We start from the raw sequence: 17,731 nt of genomic DNA on the forward strand, positions 1-17,731 counted from the left end.
TTTATCACACTACCATAGATCATCCTAAACAATTCCTTTCATTAATTACTACAATTATTTATTCGTATTGCAGTAGTATCTTGGAGCCCTGGGTTTGGACCAGCATCCCATTGTTCCAGTGCTATGTAAGCAGAGAACAGAAAGATAGTCCCTGCCCAAAGTAGCTTGAAATCTAAGAACATCTTTAAAATACTTGTGTTTCTTTTTGCACTGTGACTGTATGTTTTCACCTTAGCCCCAGTGCACAATCTGCACTGTAATAAGACAACATAAGAAATCCTGAATTGTTTTGAAACTATCATTGGAATAACTTATGGTTCTATAATGATAACGGGTTGTTTGAGAGAGAAACTTATTTGTATAATCATGATCCCGGGAAAGGATCTTGGGAAAGGGGATCAGGCAACTTTGAGGAACTAGTCCAAACCCAAACTTCTTGTCCAGACAGTTTCAGTTTGTAACAGTTGAAAACTGTACTACTTTTATACTAAAACTGCAGCTGGTCATTCAAGGTATGAAAAATGGAGTGGGTCTGTGAATTCAATGCATTTGAAAAAAGTAAGTATATACAGGGTCAGTGAATCACAAAGAGATGGTTCTAACTGATCCAGATATGAAAGGTGTCAAAACAAGAAAACACTATTTCAACACACTGGGTCACTGAGTCCAGTATCTGCAGCAAGAGAGACATAGGAGATAAAGCTTGCATCTGTGTACATCTACACCGCAACACTATTTTAAAATAACTCGCTCTATTCCAAAATAACTTAGTCTGAGACTACACAGCAGGCAGTTCATTCAAAATAGTGTCAAAATACTGTCAAGTTGGAGATCTTCTTACTCTGACTCCTATAACCATCATTGTACAAGGAGTAAGGGAAGTCAGAGGAAGAGTGCCCTATTTCGAAATAAGTGCTGTGTAGATGCTCCCAATTTTGAAATAAAATATGCAGTTGACTTAACCAAAATAAACTACACAAATTGAGCTAAGCCCTGCTGTGTAGACTCACCCTCAGACAGGCTGAGAGATGGAAAGTGTAAGGGATCGGATAAATGGGTTGTTTTTATATTTTTAAAGCGACTGAATAAAAAAGAAAATCTCAGTTTCCTTCAGTGGTGGTGAGAAATGACACTTAAATCCTATTACTTCCACAAAAGACATGCAACATGTACATCAACCCTGCAGGATTCCTTCGTGCTACTCCATCCATGTGACTTTTCCAGGCTTACTGAGGGGAAGGGAAAATTCAGTCTCCATGGCCTATTCACTCCTTGACTGCTCAGTTAAGATTGCCTAAAAGTTTGCCCTTACAGAACACAATCACTGCCTGTGGTATTAGATAGACAAATCAAAAGAAACATAGGATGCATACAATGCATACAAGTGGGATATATCTTACCAAATACAGTAAGAGACAGGAGCAGGTTTTTTCTGAGTGATTGACAGAACCGCAGGCATATATTCTTGCGTCTTGTCTCCACAGGGCTCAGGTGGCTTTCATGCATCCGCACCTCTACCTGCTTAGGCATATTGTTGGAACTAGAAGAAAAATGAACACCATGTAAGCAGCTATAGTACCAGGTTCCAGAAGAAACTGGGAGAAAACAGTTGAAGACCATTGTCACGTGGGTCTGGCAACTCTGATTCTGAGAGCAAAACATGGATTGTTCCAGCCTTTATAGAGGTGGATTCCCAAAAGGCACACAACCAGTTCAGAAGAGTCTGGTATTGTCAGTGATGTTCCCTACAAACATGGCCAAATACACAAAAACTTAAAGTTCTGTGGTATCCTCACTGGAGGAGGGAGGCAAGGCCTAAGCTCTGTCTATGGTTCACTGTGGTGTTCAGTGCCCAAACTGCAGGGTTCTGAGTGTGCAGGGCAAATTCAGGAGAATGTGCCCATGCAGCTGGGCTCTGAGGATCTGTCTACACTGCAGTGCTATTTTGGGAAACCGGAAGTTTTCTGAAATAGCTATTCCATGTCTATTGAAGCAGCCCATTATTTCAGGCTCGCTAATCCAACGTCCCTGTAAACGTCATTCTTTGAGGAGTAAGGGATGTTTCGGAATAGCACTTTATTTCAAAATATAATTGAAATAAGATACACAATTTATGTAGCTCAAACTGTGTGTCTTATTTTGAGTTACGGTGCTGAGTAGATGCACTCTGAGTGTGCAGAGCAGATATAGTTGAATGATACAAAGAGGAGCACAAGGAGCAGTGATTCTCACACTGACAACAGAAAGCGCAGCATGTGCTCCCTCTTAGGGGATGTGGGGATCTATTTAACTGTCTGGGAGGAAGCAGCACTCTAGCTATGCTGTCTCTGTGCTCAGATAATGAGTAGCAACATCCTGCCCAATTTCCAAATAGATATGCTAGAAAGCATCGGTGCAAGACGAGGAAGAATGTAGCTCTAAAATATTCAAAGGAAAACATAGGTCTATATAGAGCAGACAGGATATGCTATCTCAATATGCAAAGGTTGTAGCAGTGCTGGAGTTACGGGCAATGAGGCAGATTCCCCTTATTCTCTGGTCATTTTGAAATGCTTGAGTGATGCTAAGTGACTAGATCCTTGGTGTAACCTTCCAGTGCAGACTTTCCGTGGTGAAGTTTGAACAGCCAGCATAGGAAATGTGTCAGGAAGGCAGGTGGAATTCCAAGAGGGGGGTCATGGTGGAGGAGAGCACTACCACACCTATTTCTCTTCTGCTGCTCTAACAGCAGGTGAGGCAGCGCCAAATCAGGGAGCTCTTCATTGCTCTCAACTCTGCTGTGCTGAACCCAGCTCAGGCACAGGGAAGAACTGAGACCAATAGTCCTTTGATTTATCTAACATTTCAAAATAGCCAATTATGTATGTACTATGGTTCTCATCCTGATGCTCTTGTTCACAGTGAGTAGTACCTTACACACCAATTTGGGGTGTGTCTACACTGCATCGTTATTTCGAGATAACTAGCATTATTTCAAAATAACAATGTGAGCATCTACACAGCCATTCTGTTATTTCCAAATAATTTTGAAATAACAGACGGCTTATTCTGAAACCTGTAAATCTCATTCTACGAGGAATAACGCCTATTCCAAAATAGTTATTTCGAAATAAGGCAGGTGTAGATGTTCCACTGCTACTATTTTGAAATAGCTCCTCACCAGAGCCATTCTAAGTTATTCCTCCCCAGATAGCACGTCTACATTAGAGAAGCCTGCCTTGGACTAATTTTGAGGCTTCCCTGTAGTATGGACCTACTATTTCGAAATAAGCTTTTTTTAGAATAACTATTCTGGAATAGCATATTTCGAAATAAGCATGCAATGTAGATGTAACCCTAAGAGCCCATTAAAATAAATAGGCCTCCTCATGCATGGTACTACTTCTCAATCTAAAGAGGATAGATCATTAGGGTCCATAATGGGTCAAGTTCTGCTCTCAATTGAATGTGTGCATCTTCCACTGATTTCCACAGAAGTTTCATATATTTGTGCGAGGGCAGATTATATATGCATTAAAGTCCCAAGTCACTCTGCAAGGCCAAATATCATTTACAAGGTAAAAATGGAGCCCCAGAAATTGAACAAACAAATAACGCAGTCTGTTAGTCAATGAAAATGCTATGATTTACGGAGAGAACAGATGTTTGGTTCCCAAGTAACGGGAGAAAGATTACAAAAATTGAACACTGCTCTTGAGTTGTGATTTTTATCATGAACTACACAGTCTATGGTTTGTACTGAGATGTGGTGTACTAACTGCAGCACACTGAAAGCACTGAAGCAATATTTTCTGTCTCTGGCATGTTGATAAAAATCTCACTGCTAGCAGCAATGTTAAAAATTCAAAAGCCTAGATCATTATCTTTTGTGGCCTGTTTTGTTACATGCCTATGGCCATCTAGCACCACTGCTTTTAACATTTACAGCTAACAAATTTTAGAAACAATGATAGTCCTGACTTATAAAAAACATATTGGTAAGAATTTCCAGACTCTATGCATGTGGCAGTCACACTTGCACCCTCTAAGACCTAATATACACACAAGTTTGTCTTCTGAATACATCACAAACAACTCAAGTGAAGTATATGATACTAAAGTAGGACTTGATCTTGCTAACTACAGAGAACTTCTCTGAGGTGCTGAGCAGCCTCTAATTTGTAACGATATGGGGGATCTTTTCATTTTGATCTTGCCTAAAGTTTTCTGATAACTTATCTTCTATATTTCACAGGACTATATGGTGATAGAACATGTGGTGTGGGGTAGAAGTGAGTCACACGTTCCATTTGAAAATGCAGTTGAGACTAAAGATGAACCCTACTTGCAAAAGCTTCAGAGGGGTAACCAAATTCATCTGTAACAGGAAAAACTTAAAAAACAACAAATAGTCTAGTAGCACCTTAAAGGTTAACAAAACATGTAGATGGTATCATGAGCTTTTGTGGACACAACCCACTTCTTCAGATGACAGGAGAGTACTTGCAAAGTTTGGGTCTGAATGTTCACGTGGGAGTTTCGGTTAAAGCCCATCACCAGCTAAAAGCTGGTGATGTCCATAAATATCTGGAATTAGAAAGAAAGTGTGCCAGTGTTTGCCAACAGCTTCTCTCAAAAAGGCAATTCTGGCACACAGTCCCTTGAAAACCAACTAGGGTATGTCTACACTACAATGTTAGTTCGAACTAACGGACGTTAGTTCGAACTAACATTCATAGCCGCTACACTAGAGCTCCGCTAGTTCGAATTTGAATCGAACTAGCGGAGCGCTTAGTTCGAACTAGGAAAACCTCATTTTATGAGGATTAAGCCTAGTTCGAACTTACTAGTTCGAATTAAGGGGTGTGTAGCCCCTTAATTCAAACTAGTGGGAGGCTAGCCCTCCCCAGGTTTCCCTGGTGGCCACTCTGGCCAACACCAGGGAAACTCTATGCCCCCCTCCCGGCCCCGGACCCCTTAAAGGGGCATGGGCTGGCTATGGTGCCCGTGCCAGGTGCAAGCCTGCCAGCACCCAGCCAGCAGACCCTGCACCTGGCACGGCACAGAGCCACCCACCCGATGTCCCCCAGCCCACCCCCTCTTCCTGGGACCAGGCTGGCGGCTCCCGGGAGCTTGCCCGGGACCGCAAGAGGCGGGCACCCGCCTGGGCTAGTGCGGACATCGTGGACCTCATCCACGATCTCCGCACTAGGCACAGGAAAGTGGCCGGCTTGGGCAGGAGAGCTGCCAGCCTGGCCACCCAGGAACAGGTGTGCATGAAAATCAAGGTGCTCCACTGAGACCCCCAACCCTGAGCCCTGAGCTTACAATGGCCGTTCTGGGTCAGACCAAAGGTCCATCTAGCCCAGTAGCCTGTCTGCCAACTCCTGCTTTTATAGACCTCTATCATATCCCCCCTCCATCTCCTCTTTTCTAAGCTGAAAAGTCCCAGTCTCTTTAGCCTCTCTTCATATGGGACCTGTTCCCAACCCCTGATCATTGTAGTTGCCCTCCCCTCTCCCAGCCTCTCTCTTCCCCTCTCCCACCTCCTTTTCCCAGTCTCCCCCAGTTTTGTTCAATAAAGACAGATTCCATTTTTGAACACAATTGTCCTTTATTTTGTACATCAAGAAAAGGGGCTAGGGAAGGGTAAGTGGAAGGAGGTGAGGGAGGAATGGGGTATGAGCCCCCGATGGGGAGGACTGGGCTGGCTCTGCGGGCTTCTGGGGGTGGAACCTCTCCTGCAGCCCCCCAATTGCCCCCTCTCCCCAGATTGCAGCCTGCGGCAAGTGCAGCCGGGCTGATGGCCGAGTGGTGTGATGTGCCCAGTGTGGGCACTCCGGGCACTCCAAGCCAGGACTGGTTTTCAAGCGGGGCACCCCTGAGGACTGTCTGTCCGGGGAGGGGGTCAGGTCCCTTTAAGCACAGCCCTCGGCTAGCCTGAGACAGCATCTCCACGCTCTAAGTCCTCCTCTGATGCCCTGCCGGCACTGCTTCTGGCCATCCTTAAGCCCTGTTCAGGGTCCACTTAATGTGGACATGCTAGTTCGAATTAGCAAAACGCTAATTCGAACTAGTTTTTAGTTCTAGACGCGTTAGTTCGAATTAGCTTAGTTCGAATTAACTAATTCGAACTAAGTTAGTTCGAACTAACTCTGTAGTGTAGACATACCCCCAGTTAGTGAAGGTAAGGGAGGTAGTGTCTCTTAGCACAGAACAGAATGAATACCCCAGCAGAGTGGTACTAGCTAATATACTGAAATTTTTAATCAGACTTGATACTGAGGCTATGTCTACATGTGCACTTGCTTGACAAAACTTTTGTCATCCACAGGTTTTGAGGTGGAAGTACACATACTGACCTTTAGCAACAGGGCTGTGTTGACACAGCCTTGTGACTAAACGCTGAATCATGTAGACATAACCTGAGACGAAATCAGTTATGGTCAGCAAAGATCCACCATAGCACTTTGCATGGGAGTAGAAGTAGTAGGATCAATTTCCTCATTAAATTCCTGTTCAGGTATTTGTTATTATCAGTAACAACCTTAGAATCATAGAATCCTGGGGCTGGAAGAGACCTCAGGAGGTCATCGAGTCCAGCCCTCTGCCCGAAGCAGGCCTAATCCCAACTACATTATCCCAGCCAGGACTTTATCAAGATGGGACTTAAAAGCCGCTGGGGATGGAGATTCCACCACCTCCCTAGGTAACCCATTCCAGTGCTTCACCACCCTCCCAGTGAAATAGTTTTTCCTAATATCCAACCTAGACCTCCCGCAGTGCAACTGGAGACCATTGCTCCTTGTACTGTCATCTGTCATAATACGTAGCAGCTCGACAGCACTTGTATCTCAAAATATTTCACTGAGTTAGAAAAGTCTTTCTGCCTGCTTGTTTTCTTCCATATGTTCCTAGACAGGGTATTCTTCACTATGCTTTGAAGAGTGATGTGCGAACACATAGTTGCAGCTGTGTTTCTACCTCAAAGGTAGTTTTGTTTCAGTGGGTGATTTCCTCCATTATAAAAGTAGAGACTGAAAAGCACTCTGAGACCCATTTTAGATTATGCCCTTAGTTCAATGACAGCATGACATGGTGGTCTTGCAATTTACTGGCAAATGTTTCCGGAATATCTAGAATTAAAGTGAAAGAAACATTTTTCTCACTTTGACAAAATTATGCTTTTTAATTATTTTATAGAACTGTTTGTTTGGGTGGTAGGGGAAAAAATATTTTCTCTGTTTTCTGAGCTAGAGAAGGAAGAAAAATTAAAAAGTGAGAAAAAGTGGAATTTTTCCCACCAAAAAGAAAATGAAAGCTTCCTAAAAGTCATACCAAGTTTTGACTTTGGATGAAAAGGTGAGAATTTGTGTGTAATGTTTCAATTTCACTGACCTGGTCAAATATAGTAAAGAGCACCATCTGGAGCGGTACATGCTACCTCATAAATGAGCTTTCCATAAAGGCTCAATCTAGCCTTAAACTCTAAGTATTATTTTTGTGATATTAATTTTTTTAAAAGCCAAACATTGCTATATATTCTGTTAAAATTTTTCTAAAAGGAGACATAGTAAGAGTCTAAAAAGCAACTTTCAGTCTATAAGTCAAAGAAAAATACTACCACAATTCTGCTATATGTTATTCCAACCTCAGCAGCATGACTTTGTATCAGAGCCCAGCACTGTAAAATAAATACATTGTTTACAGAACTGTAAAATCAAAATCACATTTCCCTTTTTATAAAAGATTTTCACTAACTGATTTTAGGCCAGCGTGAACTCTTCATACATTGAGCTTGCTTTGAATGAGATGAATTTATGCAAATGTCCATATTATTTGTGTCCTAATGACCTATTTTTGATTAGAGTTTCAATTTTCAACTCTCTGCCAAGAATGTACATTAAGAAGACCATAAACTGACACGTATCTGAGTTGGAAATGCTTTGTTTTCCTAGACACTTCACCTTTTTGCTATATGATGTTGTAGTATTGAACATCCTGTCAGCAATACAACCCAGAGAAACCTAATATGCAGTACAGGGCCTATTAGAAAAGAGTCTGCAAAGCACAAAGCTCATTCTGTTTGTTTTTAAATGCTACATATGTTTCCAGCAGTATATAAATAATAAGCACCACTAGTTCAGCTGAGTATTTATCTTTGCTCTACAGCACTCATCACTCCAGTATAGAAGTACTGAACAGGCACATTTTATGTCCATATTTTTTTTTAACAGAACAATATATTTGCCAAATGAGTGTTAAGACTCTTTATCTGAAAAGGGAGCCCCTCCAGTAAAGGTTTCTTCTTGGAGGAAAAGTGGTGAGGCCTAGCAGGTAAGAGCCCATGTCAAGAGTGTCTTGAGAGTACAGGACTCAAAATCCTGTTCAAAATGTGATTACATGGAAATACAGTAGAGCTGGTCAAAAACTTTTCTGACAAAACAGTTTTCTATTAGAAAATATTGATCTGACAAAATCAAAATTCCCTGGGGAATATTGATTTTTGTCAACATTTTTATGGAAAATGATCAAAGTATTTCATTTTGATAAGATTGAAATGTTTTGTTTTGACTAACATTTCAATTTATATATTATTATATTACATTATATAGAAACCAAAACCATAAAGTCAAAAACAATGTTTCAATAAGGTGAAAAAATATTTTGGACTCTTTCTGTGAAAAATTCTAAGAATTTGACCTGTTGTCCCAATTTGGAAAAAAACTTCAAAATCTCACCATTTCCTACAAAATCAAAAAACTATTTTTTCGTCCAGCTCTAATATATAAGAAAGGTCCAAACTTTAATTCCAGGTGCAGATGGAAACTTCAGACTTTGCAAACAATCAGATCCAAGCATGAATTTTGCAGTTCAGGACCAGTTACCATCTTCAAGTAGAGCCTAGACAGAGGGTAGAAACAAGATGGCTGGCGTGTTCACTCGAGTGTGAAACACTACTATTGTTCTCCCTGTGGGAGTTATGAATCAGCAAGTATTGTGACTCAGGACATGTTTACACTGCAATAAAACACCAGTAGCTTTTGCTTTTCGGCTGAGTGGACTTGTACTGCAAGGCTATAAAATTCCAGTGTAGACATCCGGGGCCCCAGACCCCAAGCTCCAATATGAGCCTGGATGCCTACATTGTAATTTAGTCCCTCAGCTTCAGCTACACAAGTCTAAGCATACATGGACTAGCTGCAGGTGTTTTATTGCAGCATGGAGTCACCCACAGAGATTGCATAGAACTTCTTTTAGCAACACAATCATTCATGTATGTGAACTCTTAACTTCCTTTTCTGGGCTTTTTGCATGCAGTGGCTTTGTTAACTGCTTAGCTGAACCCCGTGATCAGACAAAATTCACTCCTTCAGTAACTTCACTGCAGCTGGTGTATTGGAGTTTAGATTAGTTTGATTAATTATTTCCATGTCTGTCACAAGTGACATATCAAGGGCCAAATTCAGAGGCGATGTGTAAAGCGGTGTAAACTGGTCTACCTTCTACTAATTTAATCTCTTTAATCTAAATTGCGTAGCATATTTTAAGGTAATTTTGAAATAGCTTATTTCGAAATTTGGCACTGTCTACAAAGTGCCAAATTTCGAAATAGAGCACTATTCCAAAATGCCCTGTACTCCTCAGGGAATGAGGTTTACAGGGACATCAGAATAGTGAGCCTGTTATACTTCAAAATAACAGGCTTGCTCAAAAGACATGAAATAGCTATTTCGAGATACTTCCAGTATCCTAAAATAGCTGTGCAATGTAGACGTAGCCTCACAGACTGAACATGATACACTTACACCCATTTCTCCATATGCAAGTGAGCTCCTGGGAGTGCAGCCTCCTTTTTCTGTGGAATGCACAATGCTGCACAGCTTTGTGGCTGGCAGTTTTGCTCACTGGTGTATTGTGGTTTGTCATGTACACGGACCACCTCCAGAAGAGAGGGAAGTGAGCAGTCCCCCTGCTTCTGTGAAGACAGGAAACTTGGTTTTCATGTACACTGAGAGTATGTCTACTCTGCAATCAGAGGGGTGACTGCATAGGCACATCTGAGCTACCTTTGCTCCAGCTAGCTTGGATAAGAATATCAGTGAAACCATGGTAACACAGGAAGTTTGCACTCAAGTGGCTAGTCTGTGCTGTTGCAGCTTCACTGCTGTTACTCCAGGCAGGAGGGTCAAAGCTAGCTTGGGTACGTCTTTGATTGTAGTGTAGACTTACCCTTTACACTACCACTGTGATGGAAAGAGGCTGTGGTGGAAATGAGAAGACTTAGGGAATGCTATTCTGCTTGGCCACATACATTTGGGACTGGTTCCTTGTTGCACCCCCTGTACTATCCACTTGTCTATGGAGCAGGCAAAATCTGGCCCTAAATAAACACGTTCTGTTAGATTATCTCAGTATTTGCAGCATTATGGATATTACCTACAGTAAATAGAGGGCAGTATATAAAGCACTATTGCAGATCTGTAGGCAAGTTTTAGCTTTTAAACATTTTAAATGGCAGTTTCTTTTATTTTCTGACACTCGAGCACCGATACAAAATGACTACCTTCACTACCCCCTCCGCAACCCCTCTGAAGGGCTTCTATTTGCTCTCACTTTCAATTATTTCTTTCCTCCTTGTATTTACAAAGATGAGTAAGTATCGGAGAGGGCCGATAAAGAAAAGTTATTTTTTAGTTCCCTAAATAGAAGAACTAGAGGACACCAAATGAAATTAATGGGGAGCAGGTTTAAAACTAATAAAAGAAAGTTCTTCTTCACACAGCGTGTAGTCAACCTGTAGAACTCCTTGCTAGAGGAGGCTGTGAAGGCTAGGACTATAATAGAGTTTAAAGAGAAGCTAGATAATTTCATGGAGGTTAGGTCCATAAAAGGCTATTATCCAGAGGATAAAATGGTGTCCTTGGCCTCTGTTTGTCAGAGGCTGGAAAGGAATGGCAGGAAACAAATTGCTTGATCGTCTTCGGTTCACCCTCTCTGGGGCCCCTGGTGCTGGCCATTGTCGGCAGACAGGATACTGGGCTAGATGGACCTTTGGTCTGACCCAGTACGGCCGTTCTTATGTTCTTATGTTCTTATGAGTATAAACCTAAAACTAGGGAAAAGAGGGTTTTTTCTGACTCATTAGGCCATTACCAGCCTTGCTAGTTAAGGGATAATAAACTGCTTGTTGCTGAGAGTGACAATTACTCAGTTCTCCTGTCATGGAGAAGGGTTCTGTTCCTCAAAAATATCTGAGCCAACATCTGAGCGCTCATATAGATGGTAGAAACCTTGAGTGGACACACATACATTAGAATGTAATTGAAGCCTATAAGCAAAGATTGTGATGAGGCCAGTGAAACTGGATTCTGAGTGCTGAGTAAATTAGCGGGGGCTGTGTTTAATTTAAGGAGCTAGTTCACTTGGGTCAAACAGGCAATCAAGTGTAAAACTCAGTACTGGGTGAACATGATTGGAAAAATCAGTCTTATTTGAGGTTTGGCACCTATGGAGTTTCTGGGGGGAATAGACAGGTATTTGAGGACTATATGGGAAACTTAAAGCTTTTCAAAAGCATGGATTATTGCCTTAGAATATTGAAGGTTAGAAAGAACACAGAAGTCAACAAAGTTAACAAAGAATAGAGGGCTTACTGAATTTTGTAGCAGTTGTCATTTCAACCAGTAGGCTGTTCTGTTTATTCTCTAGCAGCCATTTTCAGATAACTTGGTATACTCTGTTGGATTCTGGATTAAAACATCTCTCAGGTTAGATAGCAGTTAACAAATGCACTACCTTATGAGGTGGTCAAATGATGTAAATGCCATCCTTCAATCACAGATCTAGCTCAGACCCCTTCCTGCTTAAAAGTGAGCCAAGGAAGAGGAATTCTTGACTCTCAATATTTCTACTGGCAAAATAAGGCATGTGAGAATGATGAAAATTTCCCAGTTTGTCACCAGCTATTGGTGGCTGAGAGGAGCAAAGTTAATGTGCACTTCTGCTCTGAAAAAAAATCACAGTAAAAATGACATTGTGGGTTTGTGAGTCTACTAGAGTTTATTTGGGCATAAGCTTTGGTGGGTCAAAACCACTTCGTCAGATGTATCTTACCACTAATAAATATCAGAGAGGCCAAGCTAAGTCCTCAGCAACAGGCCTCTATGATATTTATTAGTGGTATGAAGGCTCTCTCCCAATCATCCGTATCTTGACTCACAAATCCCAAGTGGAAGATAAAGGATACAAGAGAAGAGCTATAAAAGTTTGAGGAAGATGACTAAGAAAAAAAGTGACTTTGCTCACAGGATGTTAGAGAAGATGGCTAACTTCCATGATCAACAATTATGAGTGACTAAGAAATTAGAGCTCAAGCATCACAAAATCTGCTTGTAGTGCAACGCCACTCTATAGCTGAAAAAAGCCCCTGGCTGTTTCAATGCATTGCAAGGGGTGGCAAGAATTCAGATCCTTTAAAAAGATGTGTTGCAACCAAATATATTTTCCCAATTGGAATATATACCATAGCCATCTGTATATTATGCTTTAGATAAGTTTTTTCATGACTTTATGGTATTGGAAAATCCTCTGATGCAGCCCCATGATCCTTGCAGGGGAAACTGAGCTGCAGAAATGCTATTGTGTCTGTGAAATCTATGCTTAATTTGGCATCACTGTTGCTATGTGTTGGCCAGCTATCAAACAGTGGATTATATACTGCTAAAGCACATTGGTCAGGTTTAAGTCATATGCCTCTTTGCAAGTATCATAAATAAAACGTGCCCACCAAAACAAAAGCAGAAGATAAGCATTAGTCTGCATTAAAGGATTTTTTAAAAATCCCCTATTCCATCACTGAAGACCTTGATTGAATTGTGACATTATTATGTATGTTATTCCTTGTTATGTTTATGAGAACAAATACACCATGGTCCAAATACAAACCTCTGCTAAATCACTTAACCCAGGGCTGGAGCTGGCCCAGATGATGGCATTAGTAGTGCCGCATTTTGAAACATGACTTGCTTTTCTTAGTGGGAAGATCAGCTCGCTTTGGCTCAGCTTAGGAGCTTGCTCTTTCTTCTTTGTTTAATCTTTTCTACAAGCATAATGTCCCACATCTAAAGAAGGTAACCCGCAGCACACACAGTGCATGTGAGTGTTTCCAAGTGAAAGTGTAGTCATCTCCAAACTGAATTGATACTTTTGCTCACTCATCTTTACTTTCCTATTAAAAACTTATTGGGTGTGTTTAGACTGGCAAGATTTTGCACAAAAGCAGCCGCTTTTACGCAAAAACTTGCCAGCTGTCTACACTGGCCGCTTGAATTTGCACAAGAGCACTGACTTTGTAATGTACAAAATCAGTGCTTCTTGCGCAAATACTTTCATGCTCCTGCTCTGGAAAAAGCCCTCTTGTGCAAGAATACTTGCGCAAGAGGGCCAGTGTAGACAGGGAAGAACTGTTTTGCACAAAAAAGCCCCGATGGCTAAAATGGTGATTGGGGCTTTCTTGCGCAAAATTGTGTCTAGACTGGTCATGGATGCTTTTGCGCAAAAGCACTTTTTGCACAAAAGCATCCATGCCAATCTAGACACGCTTTTGCGGAAATACTTTTAACTGAAAACTTTTTCTGTTAAAAGTATTTCCGCAAAATCATGCCAGTCTAGACGCAGCCATTATCAGAAAAGACTTTCACAATCCACTTGAGTTGGCAAAGTTTGAAATGAAATCCTTTTTGTTTGTTGTTTGAAACCTTAGTGAAATTGGTAGGAGATATCTGCTGAGCAAACACATTCTTTCACAGGTCCTCCAGCTTTTGAACCTGGCACAAAGAGCTTTGAACACAGTTGATAAAAGAATTTAAGGCAACACTACTTAAAGAAATAGACATAAAAAGGATATTTTGTAAGATCGCTTGCTGCTGAGAGTGGGTGGCTGGATTTGACTAAGAAATAGAGCATGTTGGGAGAAAATTTGGGAAAGATACATTTTAGCTATATGGTACACCAGTGTTTCCCAAATGGTGTTTCACAGAACCCTGGGGTTCCGCGAAGTGAAAATAAGGTTTCACAAGAAAATTCCATTACAATAACATTTTATTATTTAAAAAATAATTAATATTATGTGGATTTTGTTTTTAAATATGTGCAGTTAAACTAAATGTTGATCTCATGACCTTGTTTAGCATTTGTTTATTATTATCCTTACTTATATGTGGTCTGCTTTTTCAGCTCCATATATTAGACTGTTATTAGGTGTTCTGCAAAATTCTTTCGAGTTTAAAAGGATTCCGTGGCCAAATAAAATTGAGAAACACTGTGGTACACGAAAGCAAAGCTCCTACTGACTTTAGTGGTCAGAGATCAGAGGGCTCATGATTAACAAAGCATGAACTTACAAAAGGCATATATACACATGAAGGATCCATGCTGTTGTCTGCTACCATAGCAGATCCTTAAATGGTGATCAATAATATATTTTGTGAGTCCATGTGAGCGAGTTTGGGGGGTGTGATCACCCCCTGCCAACTGGCAGGGGGGTTTGGCGGACCCCAACGCCCAACTCTGTGACGCCAGTTGCTGGGCCAGGCCCTAGGCCAGCATCGTCTAATGCGATCACCCCGCTCCAATGAGTCCAGGGGATCTGCAAACCCTGCAACTGTCCCCCTCAATGGGGCTTTTCTGTTCTGTGACGTTCGGTAGATTCGCTCTCGCGGGGCCGGGCAGGTACCGGCTCCGGAGGTGCTGTGAGGGGAGGGGGAACCCGGGCCTACCCTCTCCTCCGGGTCCCAGCCAGGGACCCTAAGTGCAGAGGTCTACTAGCCCCCTGCATGGCAAACGTGGGATGCGCTCCCTCAACACATCTGCCCACGGACGCCAAAAGGGCCCTGCCCCAGGCTGCTTCCTCCCCTCCGCGGGGCACGGGACCCCGTCCAAAAGATCCCCGGGGCCTACCATGGTTCTGATGTCTGGCTCGGTGGCCGACCCTGCTCGGTGTCCGGAGGCAGGAGGTATCCGCGGGGATCTGGGGCCTTCGGGAGGCGGTGTCTGCCCACTGGCCATCCTTGGGGGTGGTGCTGACCTGACCATGGCCCAGGACTTCCCTGGAGCCGGTCTCAGAGGCTGCCCCCTTCATCACTGCTGGCGGGCCCTTTTGAAAGGGCCCACCGGTCGTGATGTGCCCACGGGGCCCCGCCTCTCCCTGGACGCGGCAGACTCACCCGCCTTCCCCCGCCCGTCAATCAGGGCGTTTGCCTCCTGTGGACACACACAGGGGGCGGGGCCAGATGCCACTTGGCCGCACAGATGCGGGGAGAGGCCCTGCTGCCATCGCCGACTGTTCCCGGTCCGGCCGCAAGGCCCGGGCACCTCCGCCAGGGACGCGGCTTCCTCTGGCCCCTCGGCGTGGCTTACCATGCAGGCCGCGAGCGGCCCATCACAGTACACCTTAAGATTTCCTCCTGCTGTGGATCTGACCCTTTGCAATTATTTAAAATCTTTAAATGTGTCAGTGATATCTATGTGTGAAACTCTGGGGATGTCCTATTGTCATATAATCTTCACTCTGTCCCTGAACCTCATGCTAGCATGACTTAATGTAGGAAATTCAGGTGTAATACTGCAAAGGTTTGCTCTGAACTCTACAACCTAAAGTGCCCCTTAAGTTCTGCTTTTTGTACAAGCAGGGTGTAGAACAGGGATATTCAACATACAGCCCATGGGCTGCATACGGCCCGCAGCCCATTAGTTTGCAGCCCATGGTGGGGTGTGGGTTTACGCGGAACTCAACACGTGGCCTGTGTGTGGGAGTCAAAACAAAAAAGTAGTCAATAGTCTTCTGTTGTTATGTGTTTTAGTAGTTAAATTCCTGGACTGTCATTGCTCATTACAAGTGCTGCCATATGGGTGGAAATCAGGTAAATATTGCATTTTATTAATATCAGCAGAACTGACTTAAATGGGGTTTGCGTGCTGTGTATAGTCTTGCCTTAATCTTTGTATTCATGCCCATCAGTGTGAAAGAAGCTATTTGCATATATATGCTACCACACTTAAGTTGTGGCCCTCAGCATGTGCTGTAAGTATCATTATGGCTCCCAGGGCTTCCAAAGTTGAGTAGCCCTGGTGTAGAATATCCACATAAGAAACGTTTCTGTGTCTTATACATATTATCATCACTATCTACACAAAACAGCAAACAGTTTAATGCATTTTAAACCATGCTGTGCAATAGATTGCAATAAAGCTTATGACACATTTTATTTTACTAGTGCATGTGTGACACTCCCCTCTTACTGACAGATTTATGATGAGGCTTCATAATTAATTGTGCAGAAAAATAGGTAACACTCTACCACAAAAGTCAGGACCTAATGCTTAACAACCATGATAATTAAGCTTTGAGATCAACATGGAGTCCTTGAAGAATTAAACTAGGAATGTAAGCGACTAGTCGACTACCCAATAAGCCTAGGCTTATCCAGGCTCCTACTACATTAAAAAGCAGAGCCGCAGTGTCTGGCATTAGGCAGGAGCCAGGACTCAGCTGTCCCAGATCACACTGGGTCCCACATACTGCACCTCTGCTTTTTAATCTACATTTAAAAAGCAGAGCCACAGCAAACTCTTATCAATTAATTTCCATTGACTACTCAATTAGCTTCCTAACTGCTATTTAACATCCCTAAATTAAACATGCATCATCTTGTTAATATGACAATGTGTCTTGAAGTGCAAAAACTATCTAATTATATACTCAGAAACTCAAAGGCAAGGAATTGCCTCGGCCTCTAGGATGTGCCAGGTGGCACAGAAGAAAAGACTGGGACATAATGCTTGATTAGCAACTTTTTCAAGAATAGTGACCAGACGTCCTTAAAACAGTTGTGAGACATGAGGGAAGTTAGGAATTGTGGAAACTCCTGGGCATGCCTGTTGTGGATGGTCTCAGAGTGTAGATACTAGAAACAGTAGAATGGTCCATAAAGATTAATTCTCTGACCATGGCTGTCTACACTGGCCACTTGAATTTCCGCAAAAGCACTGACGATCTCATGTAAGATTGTCAGTGTTTTTGTGGAAATACTATGCTGCTCCTGTTCGGACAAAAGTCTATTTCCGAAAAACTTTTGTGCAAAAGGGCCAGTGTAGACAGCAGAGATTTGTTTTCTGCAAAAAAGCCCCGATCACAAAAATGGCGATCGGGGCTTATTTGCGGAAAAGCGCATCTAGATTGGCCACGGACGCTTTTGCGCAAAAAGTGCTTGTGCGGAAAAGTGTCCTGCCAATCTAGACGTGCTTTTCCGAAAACGTTTTTAACGGAAAACTTTTCCGTTAAAAGCATTTGCGGAAAATCATGCCAGTGTAGACGTAGCCCATGAGTAGACACTGAATAAGAGCTCAAAGTTCTAAAATATGTTTAGTTCTGGAGCTTATGATATTCTTGACAGATATGGACTGAGGAGTCCTTGGCATGCCTCTGGCTGGACACTTTGATCAATTGGCTTGAGATCTTCTTTACAAAGTCCTTACAAATGTACAAGATGATAAATTATTGCAGAGGTAGGATATGTGTCAAAGAGTGGAGAAAATAGGAGCTATTGGGGAAACTGTCGTTGTTCCCACATGATATGCACTGGTGGTATCCTTTTTCAAAGGGTACCTATGGCTCTCATAGCACTGCTCAAACCCCCATTAGGCTCAGGAAATCCTTATACCTTAGGGCTACGTCTACACTGCAGGCTTC

At 42.5% G+C, this 17,731-nt stretch overlaps 1 protein-coding gene across 3 annotated transcripts in view; it reads right to left on the bottom strand.

The window, feature by feature from the left end:
* Positions 1 to 17,731, bottom strand: part of SLC1A2 (solute carrier family 1 member 2) — a 134,285-nt gene that overhangs the window by 40,905 nt on the left and 75,649 nt on the right. For all 3 annotated transcript variants that reach the window (XM_089778544.1, XM_075927483.2, XM_075927482.2), the window contains exon 2: positions 1,401 to 1,540. In XM_089778544.1, the coding sequence (XP_089634670.1) occupies positions 1,401 to 1,540 (140 nt within the window). The remainder of the gene's footprint in view (positions 1 to 1,400; positions 1,541 to 17,731) is intronic.

The sequence above is a fragment of the Pelodiscus sinensis genome, chromosome 5 (assembly GCF_052426305.1).
Source record: "Pelodiscus sinensis isolate ZL-2025 chromosome 5, ASM5242630v1, whole genome shotgun sequence".
NCBI classification, from domain to species: domain Eukaryota; kingdom Metazoa; phylum Chordata; order Testudines; family Trionychidae; genus Pelodiscus; species Pelodiscus sinensis.